Below are 16,499 nucleotides of genomic sequence, written 5' to 3' on the forward strand. Positions count from 1 at the left end.
GGGGTATGTCTCTATCAGTTTTGCACATCGAGATACTTTTTTTCCCATTCCTCCTTGCAAAACAGCTCGAGCTCAGTGAGGTTGGATGGAGAGCATTTGTGAACAGCAGTTTTCAGTTCTTAACACAGATTCTCGATTGGATTCAGGTCTGGACTTTGACTTGGCCATTCTAACACCTGGATATGTTTATTTTTGAACCATTCCATTGTAGATTTTGCTTTATGTTTTGGATCATTGTCTTGTTGGAAGACACATCTCCGTCCCAGTCTCAGGTCTTTTGCAGACTCCATCAGGTTTTCTTCCAGAATGGTCCTGTATTTGGCTCCATCCATCTTCCCATCAATTTTAACCATCTTCCCTGTCCCTGCTGAAGAAAAGCAGGCCCAAACCATGATGCTGCCACCACCATGTTTGACAGTGGGGATGGTGTGTTCAGCTGTGTTGCTATTACGCCAAACATAACGTTTTGCCAAAAAGTTCAATTTTGGTTTCATCTGACCAGAGCACCTTCTTCCACATGTTTGGTGTGTCTCCCAGGTGGCTTGTGGCAAACTTTAAACAACACTTTTTATGGATATCTTTAAGAAATGGCTTTCTTCTTGCCACTCTTCCATAAAGGCCAGATTTGTGCAATATACGACTGATTGTTGTCCTATGGACAGAGTCTCCCACCTCAGCTGTAGATCTCTGCAGTTCATCCAGAGTGATCATGGGCCTCTTGGCTGCATCTCTGATCAGTCTTCTCCTTGTATGAGCTGAAAGTTTAGAGGGACGGCCAGGTCTTGGTAGATTTGCAGTGGTCTGATACTCCTTCCATTTTAATATTATCGCTTGCACAGTGCTCCTTGGGATGTTTAAAGCTTGGGAAATCTTTTTGTATCCAAATCCGGCTTTAAACTTCTTCACAACAGTATCTCGGACCTGCCTGGTGTGTTCCTTGTTCTTCATGATGCTCTCTGCGCTTTTAACGGACCTCTGAGACTATCACAGTGCAGGTGCATTTATACGGAGACTTGATTACACACAGGTGGGTTGTATTTATCATCATTAGTCATTTAGGTCAACATTGGATCATTCAGAGATCCTCACTGAACTTCTGGAGAGAGTTTGCTGCACTGAAAGTAAAGGGGCTGAATAATTTTGCACGCCCAATTTTTCAGTTTTTGATTTGTTAAAAAAGTTTGAAATATCCAATAAATGTCGTTCCACTTCATGATTGTGTCCCACTTGTTGTTGATTCTTCACAAAAAAATACAGTTTTATATCTTTATGTTTGAAGCCTGAAATGTGGCAAAAGGTCGCAAAGTTCAAGGGGGCCGAATACTTTCGCAAGGCACTGTATACATACACATACCTATATACACATATATACATACACATACCTATATACACATATATACATATACTGAACCTTTCTATGCTCATAGCTTCTACAGATTGTAAATTAAAGATACACATTTTTGCTAATATCATTATTATATTATTGATTGATTGACTATGGCTTTTCAAATCACCCAGTATTGCTATCTGTAGCGTTAGTTCTAGGCAAATGTTGCAATTCTTCAGCCATTCCTGGACCTGTGACCAAAAACGAGCTACATATGGACAATACCAAAATAAATTATCTAATGACTCTGCCTCCTCACAGCAGAATCTGCAGAGCTGGGAAGATTGTATCCCCCATATATATAACATTCTATTGGTTGCAAGAATTGTGTATAGTAATATAAATGGTAAAAGTTGAAGTTTTGAATCCGGCGTTGTTTTGCGTTCATAAACCACGTGCCATGGAATGGGTACATCAACAATCTCTTCACAACTATTTTGTAATTTATATAACACAGCTGTCAGTTTTTTGGTCCTTAAATTAAATTGGTGTGTTTTTATTCATCACACTTTTCTTTAAACATTTATGTTCTTTAATACAGGGCCGAAGGACAAGTTCCTTACTTTAAAAAAAATATCTATTAGTATATTTGAGTTTAACCACAATATTTGTTGTATGTTTGTTCTGTCTTTTCAGGTGGATGAAACTGACATTGTAACTAACTTTATAAGATGTGTTTAAAAAAATAATGATATTTTGGAGATGCTTTCCATTTCAAATAACGAAAGTTAGCAATAATCTGAATTAAGGGGAAAAGGCCCTTCCTGAACATAGGATGAGACATTGACTGATGGCTTTAGTGAGAGGTCTAATGCTTTAATATTTAATCATTTCTGCCCTCCGAATTCATATTCGTTATATAAATAGGCCCTTTTCATTTTGTCTGGTTTGCCGTTCCAAATCAAATTGAATATTTTTTGTTCATATAATTTAAAAAGCAGGTCACTAGGTGTAGGCAAGACCATAAGCAAATAGGTAAACTGTGATATAACTTATTTTGTTTATTTATTTTGGGATTTGTATACTGAGTATGTCCACATCTCCGTCAGATCATTTAATTGGTAAACTACACAGTAATGTAAAATTTGCATTTTTTTGTGATCCAATACGTAATATGGTATATTTATCATAATTTGGTTTTAATCCAGAGAGGATAGCAAAAGTATCTAGATCCTCTATGAGGCCGTGGAGAGACTCTAATTGTGGTTTTAAAAGAAAACATTAATCATCAGCGTACAATGACACCTTCATTTGTAAGCCACGGATTTCTAATCCCTTAATATTATTGTTGGATCTAATTTTAATAGCTAACATTTTAATGGCAATAAGAAATAGATACGCCGATAGTGGACAACCTTGTTTTACTCTTCTAGACAGTTTAGAACTTCCTGAGATGTAGCCATTATTTACTATTTTACACCTAGGGTTACCATACATAACCTTAACCCATTTTATAAGAGATTCCCCAAAATTGAATTATTCTAGGCATTTATATATAAACTCCAGTCGTACTGTATCAATAGCCTTTTCAAAGTCAGCTATGAAAACCCGTCCTGGTGTCCCCGATATTTCATATTATTCTATTGTTTCCAGTACTTGTCTTATATTATCTCCAATGTATCGTCCATGTAACAAACCTGTCTGATTAGGATTAATAATATCTGACAATACTTTTTTAATTCTATGCTCCAAGCATTTTGCTAGGATTTTTGCATCACAACACTGAAGTGTAAGAGGTCTCCAATTCTTTAAATGGACTGGATCTTTATATACAGTGGGGCAAAAAAGTATTTAGTCAGCCACCAATTGTGCAAGTTCTCCCGCTTAAAAATATGAGAGAGGCCTGTAATTTTCATCATAGGTACACTTCAACTATGACAGACAAAATGAGAAAAAAAATCAGAAAATCACATTGTCTGATTTTTTATGAATTTATTTGCAAATTATGGTGGAAAATAAGTATTTGGTCACGTACAAACAAGCAAGATTTCTGGCTCTCACAGACTTGTAACTTCTTCTTTAATTAAGAGGCTCCTCTGTCCTCCACTCGTTACCTGTATTAATGGCACCTGTTTGAACTTGTTATCAGTATAAAAGACACCTGTCCACAACCTCAAACAGTCACACTCCAAACTCCACTATGGCCAGACCAAAGAGCTGTCAAAGGACACCAGAAACAAAATTGTAGACCTGCACCAGGATGGGAAGACTGAATCTGTAATAGGTAAGCAGCTTGGTTTGAAGAAATCAACTGTGGGAGCAATTATTAGGAAATGGAAGACATACAAGACCACTGATAATCTCCCTCGATCTGGGGCTCCACGCAAGATCTCATCCCGTGTGGTCAAAATGATCACAAGAACGGTGAGCAAAAATCCCAGAACCACACGGGGGGACCTAGTGCTTCTACACCTGCATTGCTTGCTGTTTGGGGTTTTAGGCTGGGTTTCTGTACAGCACTTTGAGATATCAGCTGATGTACGAAGGGCTATAATAAATAAATTTGATTTGATTTGATTTTACCTAGTGAATGACCTGCAGAGAGCTTTGACCAAAGTAACAAAGCCTACCATCAGTAACACACTACGCCGCCAGGGACTCAAATCCTGCAGTGCCAGACGTGTCCCCCTGCTTAAGCCAGTACATGTCCAGGCCCGTCTGAAGTTTGCTAGAGAGCATTTGGATGATCCAGAAGAAGATTGGGAGAATGTCATATGGTCAGATGAAACCAAAATATAACTTTTTGGTAAAAACTCAACTCGTCGTGTTTGGAGGACAAAGAATGCTGAGTTGCATCCAAAGAACACCATACCTACTGTGAAGCATGGGGGTGGAAACATCATGCTTTGGGGCTGTTTTTCTGCAAAGGAACTAGGACGATTGATCCGTGTAAAGGAACGAATGAATGGGGCCATGTATCGTGAGATTTTGAGTGAAAATCTCCTTCCATCAGCAAGGGCATTGAAGATGAAACTTGGCTGGGTCTTTCAGCATGACAATGATCCCAAACACACCGCCCGGGCAACGAAGGAGTGGCTTCGTAAGAAGCATTTCAAGGTCCTGGAGTGGCCTAGCCAGTCTCCAGATCTCAAACCCATAGAAAATCTTTGGAGGGAGTTGAAAGTCTGTGTTGCCCAGCAACAGCCCCAAAACACCACTGCTCTGGAGGAGATCTGCATGGAGGAATGGGCCAAAATACCAGCAACAGTGTGTGAAAACCTTGTGAAGACTTACAGAAAACATTTGACCTCTGTCATTGCCAACAAAGGTTATATAACAAAGTATTGAGATAAACTTCTGTTATTGACCAAATACTTATTTTCCACCATAATTTGCAAATAAATTCATAGAAAATCCTACAATGTGATTTTCTGATTTTTTTTTCGAATTTTGTCTGTCATCGTTGAAGTGTACCTATGATGAAAATTACAGGCCTCTCTCATCTTTTTAAGTGGGAGAACTTGCACAATTGGTGGCTGACTAAATACTTTTATGCCCCAAAGTATACCACTTGGGTCCTGTTACAGTAATAATGTTATCAGACCTTGTTGCGTGTCTGATAATCTACTGTTTATATAGGAGTGGTCCTCTGAGCATATCAAAAAAGGGTATGCCATCCAGCCCTGGAGTTTTCCCAGACTTACAATCTTTAATTGCATCAAGAAGTTCCTTTGGACTTCACATGAGTCTTTCTGTACAGATGTTAATTTTACATTATTATTAGGAAAAATCCATACAATTATCTTTGGTTAGTGGAGATGGAGGAGACTGAAACGAACACATATTCTAAAGTACTTTACTTCCTCTTTCAAAATATAATTTGTAACAAGTTTCAATAAAAATAATTGGTAGCATTTCTATGTTGAAGATTGAAAAATCGTTTGGTGCATTTTTCCAAATATTCCATCCAGTTGGCTTTATTTTTATAATATATTACACTGGATCTTTCTTGAATAAGTTCCTCCATTTCTTTTGGTTTTTCCTGTAACTTACTCTGAGCCTCTATGGTACAGTTTTTAATGCTGTCTAACTGTACTGTTAGTCCTTCAATTTCCTTTGTTAATATGGACTATTTTGATCTAAATGGCTTTTGTTTTATAGATGAGTACTGAATTGCACATTCTCCAAAGGCACATTTAAAAGTGTCCCATACAATAACGGAATCTGCTGTACCTATGTTATGTCTGAAAAAGTCCGTTATAAATTCTTCTGTCCTAGTTCTAAACAATTTATCATCTAGTAGGCTTTGATTCAATTTCCAATATCCTCGCCCATGTGGAAATTCTGTAAGAGTAATATATATGTAAATGATGTGATGATCCGATCGCATTCTGTCCCCTATCAACACTTTTTTAACTTTTGGTGCCAGAGAGAATGGTATAAGAAAGTAGTCAAGATGACTAGCTTGATTAAGCCTCCGCCATGTATGTCTCACTAGATCAGGGTATTTAAGTCTCCATATATCCTCTAATTCCAATATATCCATGACATTCATGATTTCCTTAGGTGCCTGAGGGTGATAGTTTGTAGTGTGATTTCCTTTCAGGTCCATAGAGGTATTTAAAACCGTATTAAAATCTCCCACCATAATAATAGAGTCTATTGCTGCTTGTAGAGTTGATAGATTCTTATATATATTTTAAAAGAAGCTTGGATCATCATTATTTGGACCGTATAGGTTAATAAGCCATATCTGTTGATTGTCCAATAGCATATTTAAAATAATCCGTCTGCCTTAATGATCTGTTTGGACAATTTGCACATTTCGATCAAAATGACTTTTAATTAATACCATCACATCAATGTTAATGCTTAGACAATCAATGTCATATATCATCAATAAATACAGACAACAACACCTTTCTTCTGTTACGTAGAGCACTTTTCTTTTGCCGAAATTCCATGACCCGGAAGTTAAGTTTTTGTGTTGCTGACGAGACGCTGGTGGAGATGCGGAAGTAGACGGTTGTAACAATTAGCCACCTTGCTAGCTAATTATTTACTTAACTGAAGATTTACTTGATAAAGACAACGATAAATAGGTCCTGAATTGAATGATATATCCTTTGATACTTATTTGTTGGTGAAACCTACATATTTCCTCGCTCAACCAGGAGGGAATTTGAAAACAATCGAACGTAAGTTAGTTTTGCTAAGCTACTAGCTAGTGTTATAACTGCTGGCACATCAATCTTGACCCTGCAATTCATGTTTTTCATTATGGATGATGGTGAAACATTTCCATCTAGCATACATCAAATGTCCGGGTAACTTCACATCGGTCATGGCTGGCTAGCTAGCCTCCCAAACATATTATATGGATTGAGAAGTTGGCTAGCTACAGATTCATCATGCTCAGACGTTTTCTGTTGGCTAGATAGTCCAACATTCTGGGTAAAAAACACATATTTATGCACAAAATACTTAATATACATAAGAACTTAATTGTGGAAACTTAATTGTGGAAACTTCATAACAATGTGTGTTATCAGGGAGAGGCTTTATGGCCACGCCTGTTATCCGTAGGTCGCACAGGTAGAGTTTAGTCTCTACTTTTATCAAATGTAAGAAACAACATTTCGCTGCTTAAGACCGATTTGAGCCGATCGGTCACATATTTTAATGATTGTCCATATAAGGCTGAAACATATATTTAAATATCTGAAAGTTTTTTTTCTGCATAGAAATGTCTTGGGTGGCCTCCTAAGTGTTTTTTTTCAGGCCACCTACGTCCAAACATAATTTATATATATATATATATATATATTTTATATATATATATATAACTTTTATGGATGGACCTAAAGTATGTAGAAAAGATAGTGGACCTATGTACACTACCGTTCAAAAGTTTGGGGTCACTTAGAAATGTCCTTGTTTAAAAAAAAAAATGATGTCCTTTAAAATAACATCAACTTGATCAGAAATACAGTGTAGACATTGTTTTCAATAAGATCAACTTTGATAACTAACAAACACCTAAATCAAAGCTAGACAGTCAGGTGAGAATATACAATAAAACAAATTATACATTCAGGAGTATTTTTGTCATGGCGTGGGGCCCCCATTGATTTTGTTATGATGTTTGAGTCACTTGGATGGTATTAGCCATGGCAAAATGTGTAGAATTGAAGGGAATTTGCTATAGAACAGCACATTGTTCTCTCAACCTCATAGCAAAATGTGTAGAATTGTTCTGCAGTGACGGGAGCTGTGGCTGGACTGCTCCCCCTCTGGAGATGTGCCTCAGGGCCCCTCCTCTGCACCATGTTCAGTTGGGGCTGCTGCTTTTTGTTGCATCCAACTAATATCACTCCACCGTATTCCAGACCATGCCTGACCAGTGTAGTGTACACTGTGACCAAATCTTCAGGCCATTTCTCAGTGAGGCCACTGCTTCACGTGCATCACCGCTGAGGTTAGAGTCTAGATGAAAACCAAGATACTTGGTCGTTGATACCACTGGTACTTTCTGTCCTCCCTGGATGAGTGGTGCAGGTTGTGGAGGGTCTCTTGAAAACATCTGGATTTCCAGACTTTTTTGGGGTGTTTTGTTAAATAGATCACAACATTTCCTTTACAACTTTGAAAATATATTGTGTGGTCATCCTCAATTCAAGTCAGTCGTCCATGAAATCAATTGTTTGTCGTTCTCTTAGCAACCTACTGCTTCAACCTGACTCTCCTTGAGTAGTCCAACACGATGCTGCTCTGAGGGCAATCCCTTTGCAATTCTATTATGAAGACTTTTCCTACAAGCCCAAAACGTTGATGGCAAGCAACTTAAATGTGGTGACAACCTTAACAAAAATGAATTGCATAGCAGTCTTGTGTTGGTCAATAAAATGATGAGGAATAAGCTCTATATGTAGTGTGACTTAGTGACCTTTACCATTTCAATCAAACAACACTACCACTGCAAAACACAATACAGTGTGTGTTTGGGACTTTTACCATTGAAACTGCTGTAAACTATTGGTGTACTTGTTCACCAGGAAAGGTCTAACAGTAATTCGTCCAGACCTTTTTTTTAAGGGAATATACGACACACAAAGGCTCCGTTTCCTGGTCACAGATTAAGCATTAAAGGTTGACCAACAGATTTGCTTTCATGGAGGACAGGCTTGAATTTGAGGATGACCACACAATTTATTTTCATAATGAACCAAATCTACTGGATAAGAGTGTAGTAGGAACAGTGGCATCTAGTGGACAAAACCTGCTACTGTATGGCAGATAATACAAGCGAACATCACCATTTTCACAGGGAAGCCACAGCTTCATACTACTTGTCAAACATAGAGAACTCCTACTCTATACTGATGGTTGGGGTGCGGGTGGTCCGTGGGTGGCTTTACAAGTTTGTTTTTTGGTAGGAAGAAGTTCTAATCCAGTATGATGAAACAACTCCTGGGCTGCTGTCCTACTCTAAATATAATCAAGTAGGATGGAACAACTCTTAGGCTGCTGTTCTACTCTAAATATAATCAAGTAGGATGGAACAACTCTTAGGCTGCTGTTCTACTCTAAATATAATCAAGTAGGATGGAACAACTCTTAGGCTGCTGTTCTACTCTAAATATAATCAAGTAGGATAGAACAACTCTTAGGCTGCTGTTCTACTCTAAATATAATCAAGTAATATGGAACAACTCTTAGGCTGCTGTTCTACTCTAATCAAGTAGAATGGAACAACTCTTAGGCTGCTGTCCTACTCTAAATATAATCAAGTAGGATGGAACAACTCTTAGGCTGCTGTTCTACTCTAAATATAATCAAGTAGAATAGAACAACTCTTAGGCTGCTGTTCTACTCTAAATATGATCAAGTAGTATGGAACAACTCTTAGGCTGCTGTTCTACTCTAATCAAGTAGAATGGAACAACTCTTAGGCTGCTGTTCTACTCTAATCAAGTATGATGGAACAACTCTTAGGCTGCTGTCCTACTCTAAATATAATCAAGTAGGATGGAACAACTCTTAGGCTGCTGTTCTACTCTAAATATAATCAAGTATGTTGGAACAACTCTTAGGCTGCTGTCCTACTCTAAATATAATCAAGTAGGATGGAACAACCCTTAGGCTGCTGTTCTACTCTAAATATAATCAAGTAGGATGGAACAACTCTTAGGCTGCTGTTCTACTCTAATCAAGTAGGATGGAACAATTCTTAGGCTGCTGTCCTACTCTAAATATAATCAAGTAGGATGGAACAACTCTTAGGCTGCTGTTCTACTCTAAATATAATCAAGTAGGATGAAACATAGCTTAGGCTGCTGTCCTACTCTAATCAAGTAGGATGGAACAACCCTTAGGCTGCTGTTCTACTCTAAATATAATCAAGTAGAATAGAACAACTCTTAGGCTGCTTTCCTACTCTAATCAAGTAGTATGGAAACAACTCTTAGGCTGCTGTTCTACTCTAATCAAGTAGAATGGAAACAACTCTTAGGCTGCTGTTCTACTCTAAATATAATCAAGTAGGATAGAACAACTCTTAGGCTGCTTTCCTACTCTAATCAAGTAGTATGGAACAACTCTTATGCTGCTTTTCTTCTCTAATCAAGTTGCATGGAACAACTCTTTGGCTGCTTTCCTACGCTAATCAAGTAGGATGGAAACAACTCTTAGGCTGCTGTCCTACTATAAATATAATCAAGTAGTATGGAAACAACTCTTAGGCTGCTGTTCTTCTCTAATCAAGTAGGATGGAAACAACTCTTAGGCTGCTGTCCTACTCTAAATATAATCAAGTAGGTTGGAAACAACTCTTAGGCTGCTGTTCTTCTCTAATCAAGTAGGATGGAAACAACTCTTAGGCTGCTGTCCTACTCTAAATATAATCAAGTAGGATGGAACAACTCTTAGGCTGCTGTTCTTCTCTAATCAAGTAGAATAGAACAACTCCTGGGCTGCTGTTCTACTCTAATCAAGTAGAATAGAACAACTCTTAGGCTGCTGTTCTACTCTAAATATAATCAAGTAGTATGGAACAACTTTTAGGCTGCTGTTCTACTCTAAATATAATCAAGTAGTATAGAACAACTCTTAGGCTGCTGTTCTACTCTAAATATAATCAAGTAGAATAGAACAACTCTTAGGCTGCTGTTCTACTCTAAATATAATCAAGTAGTATGGAACAACTTTTAGGCTGCTGTTCTACTCTAAATATAATCAAGTAGGATGGAACAACTCTTAGGCTGCTGTTCTACTCTAATCAAGTAGTATGGAACAACTCTTAGGCTGCTGTACTACTCTAAATATGATCAAGTAGGATGGAACAACTCTTAGGCTGCTGTTCTACTCTAAATATGATCAAGTAGTATGGAACAACTCTTAGGCTGCTGTTCTACTCTAAATATGATCAAGTAGGGTGGAACAACTCTTAGGCTGCTGTTCTACTCTAAATATAATCAAGTAGGATGGAACAACTCTTAGGCTGCTGTCCTACTCTAAATATGATCAAGTAGTATGGAACAACTCTTAGGCTGCTGTTCTACTCTAATCAAGTAGAATGGAACAACTCTTAGGCTGCTGTCCTACTCTAAATATAATCAAGTAGTATGGAACAGAGCTTAGGCTGCTGTTCTACTCTAAATATAATCAAGTAGGATGGAACAACTCTTAGGCTGCTGTTCTACTCTAAATATGATCAAGTAGGATGGAACAACTCTTAGGCTGCTGTTCTACTCTAAATATAATCAAGTATTATGGAACAACTCTTAGGCTGCTGTTCTACTCGAATCAAGTAGAATGAAACAACTCTTAGGCTGCTGTTCTACTCTAAATATAATCAAGTAGTATGGAACAACTCTTAGGTTGCTGTTCTACTCTAAATATGATCAAGTAGTATGGAATAACTCTTAGGCTGCTGTTCTACTCTAATCAAGTAGGATGGAACAACTCTTAGGCTGCTGTTCTACTCTAAATATAATCAAGTATGTTGGAACAACTCTTAGGCTGCTGTTCTACTCTAAATATGATCAAGTAGGATGGAAACAACTCTTAGGCTGCTGTTCTATTCTAAATATGATCAAGTAGGATGGAAACAACTCTTAGGCTGCTGTTCTACTCTAAATATAATCAAGTAGGATGGAACAACTCTTAGGCTGCTGTTCTACTCTAAATATAATCAAGTAGGATGGAACAACTCTTAGGCTGATGTTCTACTCTAAATATAATCAAGTAGTATGGAAACAACTCTTAGGCTGCTGTTCTACTCTAAATATAATCAAGTAGAATGGAACAACTCTTAGGCTGATGTTCTACTCTAAATATAATCAAGTAGTATGGAAACAACTCTTAGGCTGCTGTTCTACTCTAAATATAATCAAGTAGGATGGAACAACTCTTAGGCTGATGTTCTACTCTAAATATAATCAAGTAGTATGGAAACAACTCGTAGGCTGCTGTTCTACTCTAAATATACAGCTGGTGACCTGTACTACAAGTAACTTCTCCCTCGCCCATCGAAATAAACATCACTTTCTTTTCCAAGTTTGAACTAACACCGTTCTGCTGTGGCTGCCAGCTAGCCAGCATACATTAGCTAGCTTTGAAGGGCTCATCAGGACGGAACTCAATCCATTCGCCTCCATGCGACTCGCAGCTGCGAGTCAGGTCAGCACTGAAAAATATCTGATGTGGGTGGATCTGATGTGGGTGGATCTGATGTGGGTGGATCTGATGTGGGTGGATCTGATGTGGGTGGATCTGTGATGTGGGTGGATCTTTTGATGTGGGTGGATCTGTGATGTGGGTGGATCTGTGATGTGGGTGGATCTGTAAAATAGCAATTAGTGGGAAAAAATATCAGAATTTGTCTGCCTGTGTAAATACATCCAAAGTGATTTAACAGTAACACATTTTAAAGTTTCATAAGTCCGTGAAGAACTAAGTCTCTCCTGTGTAAACTGGTTAGGTTAACCCTACTAACCCTAACCCCAGTGAAGAACTAAGTCTCTCCTGTGTAAACGCGGCCTTTGGGAGCGTTCATCTGATTAGACGTTGCTGACACCTGACAGCAGATCTTACAACAACTGGATAGCTATTTTAAGTATCATTTGACTAAATCACATGTTCTAGCAATCTGTCAGTCTGACACAGTCAGTGACATGGCCCGCAACCATTGGTTGTTGCCTCGCCCTTAGCTGTGGAACGCGCCCCTCTGTGACAAGTGCTGATGTAAACCAGAGTTTAATCAATACTTTTGATTAATTGATTAAGTCCCTGTCAGTTGTGTAGGGGAGATGGACGGAGCCCCAGCGAGCCGTGCTGATGTTCAGCTGGTAAAAAATAGTGCACTATATACAGTGCCTTGCGAAAGTATTCGGCCCCCTTGAACTTTGCGACCTTTTGCCACATTTCAGGCTTCAAACATAAAGATATAAAACTGTATTTTTTTGTGAAGTATCAACAACAAGTGGGACACAATCATGAAGTGGAACGACATTTATTGGATATTTCAAACTTTTTTAACAAATCAAAAACTGAAAAATTGGGCATGCAAAATTATTCAGCCCCCTTAAGTTAATACTTTGTAGCGCCACCTTTTGCTGCGATTACAGCTGTAAGTCGCTTGGGGTATGTCTCTATCAGTTTTGCACATCGAGAGACTGAAATTTTTTCCCATTCCTCCTTCATTGCTTGCTGCAAAAGGTCGCAAAGTTCAAGGGGGCCGAATACTTTCGCAAGGCACTGTGTGTGTGTGTGTGTGTGTGTGTGTGTGTGTGTGGTGCAATTTCTGAAGCGGACTAACAAAGGTTTGATTTCCTGTCAGGTGTGTAGGAGGAAGGTCCTGATGGCAGACCACACTGATGTCAGCCTGCCCCCTGAGGACCGTGTCCGTGCCCTGACCAAGAAAGGCAGCTCTGTGGACGTGAACGAGGACGTTCCTCCCCGGAGGTACTTCAGGTCAGGCGTGGAGATGATCCGTATGGCCAACACCTACACCGAGGAGGGCAACGCAGAGCACGCCTTCGTACTCTACAACAAGTACATCACGTAAGTTACGTTGGTGAAACTAGGCTCCATTACATTTCTAGGTTTTAGGGTGACGCCACTGATGAAGGTGTTGTCAAGAAGACCGTCGTGTCACAAGACAGAGAACCCAAGATAGATGAAGTGTCAGTGTGTTGCCGGTTACTTAGCCAGGCATCTCTCCCCCCTGGGGACATGTGTTTATGGTAGTAGTGGGGACAATGTACCATATTGTCTGCAACCCAATAAACTATCATGTTGAGATGAGCTGTAGAGCTTAGATCCAGATAAAATGCCTTAGTCTCAAATGAATGGGAAGTATGGGCCTCATCTGAAACACACAGCAGGTGTCCTGGGAAGTATGGGCCTCATCTGAAACACACAGCAGGTGTCCTGGGAAGTATGGGCCTCATCTGAAACGCACAGCAGGTGTCCTGGGAAGTATGGGCCTCATCTGAAACACACAGCAGGTGTCCTAGGAAGTATGGGCCTCATCTGAAACACACAGCAGGTGTCCTGGGAAGTATGGGCCTCATCTGAAACGCACAGCAGGTGTCCTGGGAAGTATGGGCCTCATCTGAAATACACAGCAGGTGCCCTGGGAAGTATGGGCCTCATCTGAAACACACAGCAGGTGTTCTGGGAAGTATGGGCCTCATCTGAAACACACAGCAGCTGTCCTGGGAAGTATGGGCCTCATCTAAAATGCACAGCAGGTGTCCTGGGAAGTATGGGCCTCATCTGAAACACACTGCAGGTGTCCTGGGAAGTATGGGCCTCATCTGAAACGCACAGCAGGTGTCCTGGGAAGTATGGGGCTCATCTGAAACACACAGCAGGTGTCCTGGGAAGTATGGGCCTCATCTGAAACACACAACAGGTGTCCTGGGAAGTATGGGCCTCATCTGAAACACACAGCAGGTGTCCTGGGAAGTATGGGCCTCATCTGAAACACACAGCAGGTGTCCTGGGAAGTATGGGCCTCATCTGAAACGCACAGCAGGTGTCCTGGGAAGTATGGGCCTCATCTGAAATACACAGCAGGTGCCCTGGGAAGTATGGGCCTCATCTGAAACACACAGCAGGTGTTCTGGGAAGTATGGGCCTCATCTGAAACACACAGCAGGTGTCCTGGGAAGTATGGGCCTCATCTAAAATGCACAGCAGGTGTCCTGGGTAGTATGGGCCTCATCTGAAACACACAGCAGGTGTTCTGGGAAGTATGGGCCTTATCTGAAACACACAACAGGTGTCCTGGGAAGTATGGGCCTCATCTGAAACACACAGCAGGTGTCCTGGGAAGTATGGGCCTCATCTGAAACACACAGCAGGTGTCCTGGGAAGTATGGGCCTCATCTGAAACGCACAGCAGGTGTCCTGGGAAGTATGGGCCTCATCTGAAATACACAGCAGGTGCCCTGGGAAGTATGGGCCTCATCTGAAACACACAGCAGGTGTTCTGGGAAGTATGGGCCTCATCTGAAACACACAGCAGGTGTCCTGGGAAGTATGGGCCTCATCTAAAATGCACAGCAGGTGTCCTGGGTAGTATGGGCCTCATCTGAAACACACAGCAGGTGTTCTGGGAAGTATGGGCCTTATCTGAAACACACAGCAGGTGTTCTGGGAAGTATGGGCCTTATCTGAAACACACAGCAGGTGTCCTGGGAAGTATGGGCCTCATCTGAAATACACAGCAGGTGTTCTGGGAAGTATGAGCCTCATCTGAAATACATGCTATCACTGTTATAAGTCAGGAATATGAATCAATCAATGAAATGTTTTTTATAAAGCCCTGTTTACATCAGCAGATGTCACAAAGTGTTATACAGAAACTCAGCCTAAAACCCCAAACAGCAAGCAATGCAGTTGTAGAAGCACGGTGGCTAGGAGAAACTCCCTAGAAAGGCAGGAACCAAGGAATAAACCTAGAGAGGAGCCAGGCTCTGTGGGGTGGCCAGTCCTCTGGCTCTGTCTTTGCCGGGTGGAAATTACAAGAGTATATAATGGCCATTAAGGCCAGATTGTTCTTCGTGATGTTCATAGATGACCAGCAGGGTCAAATAAAAATAATCACAGGAGAAATACTCCAGATAGGACAGGATAAATACTCCAGACAGGACAGGAGAAATACTCCAGATAGGACAGGAGAAATACTCCAGATAGGACAGGAGAAATACTCCAGACAGGACAGGATAAATACTCCAGATAGGACAGGATAAATACTCCAGACAGGACAGGAGAAATACTCCAGATAGGACAGGACTAATACTCCAGACAGGACAGGATAAATACTCCAGATAGGACAGGACTAATACTCCAGACAGGACAGGAGAAATACTCCAGATAGGACAGGATAAATACTCCAGATAGGACAGGAGAAATACTCCAGATAGGACAGGAGAAATACTCCAGATAGGACAGGACTAATACTCCAGACAGGACAGGATAAATACTCCAGATAGGACAGGAGAAATACTCCAGATAGGACAGGAGAAATACTCCAGACAGGACTAATACACCAGACAGGACAGGACTAATACTCCAGACAGGACAGGAGAAATACTCCAGACAGGACAGGAGAAATACTCCAGATAGGACAGGAGAAATACTCCAGATAGGACAGGAGAAATACTCCAGATAGGACAGGATAAATACTCCAGATAGGACAGGATAAATACTCCAGATAGGACAGGAGCAATACTCCAGACAGGACAGGACTAATACACCAGATCGGACAGGACTAATACTCCAGATAGGACAGGAGAAATACTCCAGATAGGACAGGACTATTACTCCAGATAGGACAGGACTAATACTCCAGATAGGTCAGGACTAATACTCCAGTCAGGACAGGACTAATACTCCAGATAGGACAGGACTAATACTCCAGATAGGACAGGAGATATACTCCAGTCAGGACAGGAGAAATACTCCAGACAGGACTGGACTAATACACCAGACAGGACAGGACTAATACACCAGATAGGACAGGACTAATACACCAGATAGGACAGGAGAAATACACCAGATAGGACAGGAGAAATACACCAGACAGGACAGGAGAAATACACCAGACAGGACAGGACTAATACACCAGATAGGACAGGACTAATACACCAGATATGACAGG

General features: G+C 40.4%; 1 protein-coding gene across 3 annotated transcripts in view; it reads left to right on the plus strand.

Moving 5' to 3' along the window:
- Positions 1–6,312: 6,312 nt before the first annotated feature.
- Positions 6,313–16,499, plus strand: part of LOC139410548 (STAM-binding protein-like A) — a 31,121-nt gene continuing 20,934 nt past the window's right edge. Inside the window, exons 1-2 of one of the 3 annotated variants that reach the window (XM_071155821.1) lie at positions 6,313–6,525; positions 13,167–13,390. In XM_071155821.1, coding sequence (XP_071011922.1) covers positions 13,188–13,390 — 203 coding nt within the window. In that variant the 5' untranslated portion in view covers positions 6,313–6,525; positions 13,167–13,187. The remainder of the gene's footprint in view (positions 6,526–13,166; positions 13,391–16,499) is intronic. The other 2 variants (XM_071155822.1, XM_071155823.1) reach the window with 2 other exon arrangements.

The sequence above is a fragment of the Oncorhynchus clarkii genome, chromosome 6, assembly GCF_045791955.1.
Source record: "Oncorhynchus clarkii lewisi isolate Uvic-CL-2024 chromosome 6, UVic_Ocla_1.0, whole genome shotgun sequence".
NCBI classification, from domain to species: Eukaryota; Metazoa; Chordata; class Actinopteri; order Salmoniformes; family Salmonidae; genus Oncorhynchus; species Oncorhynchus clarkii.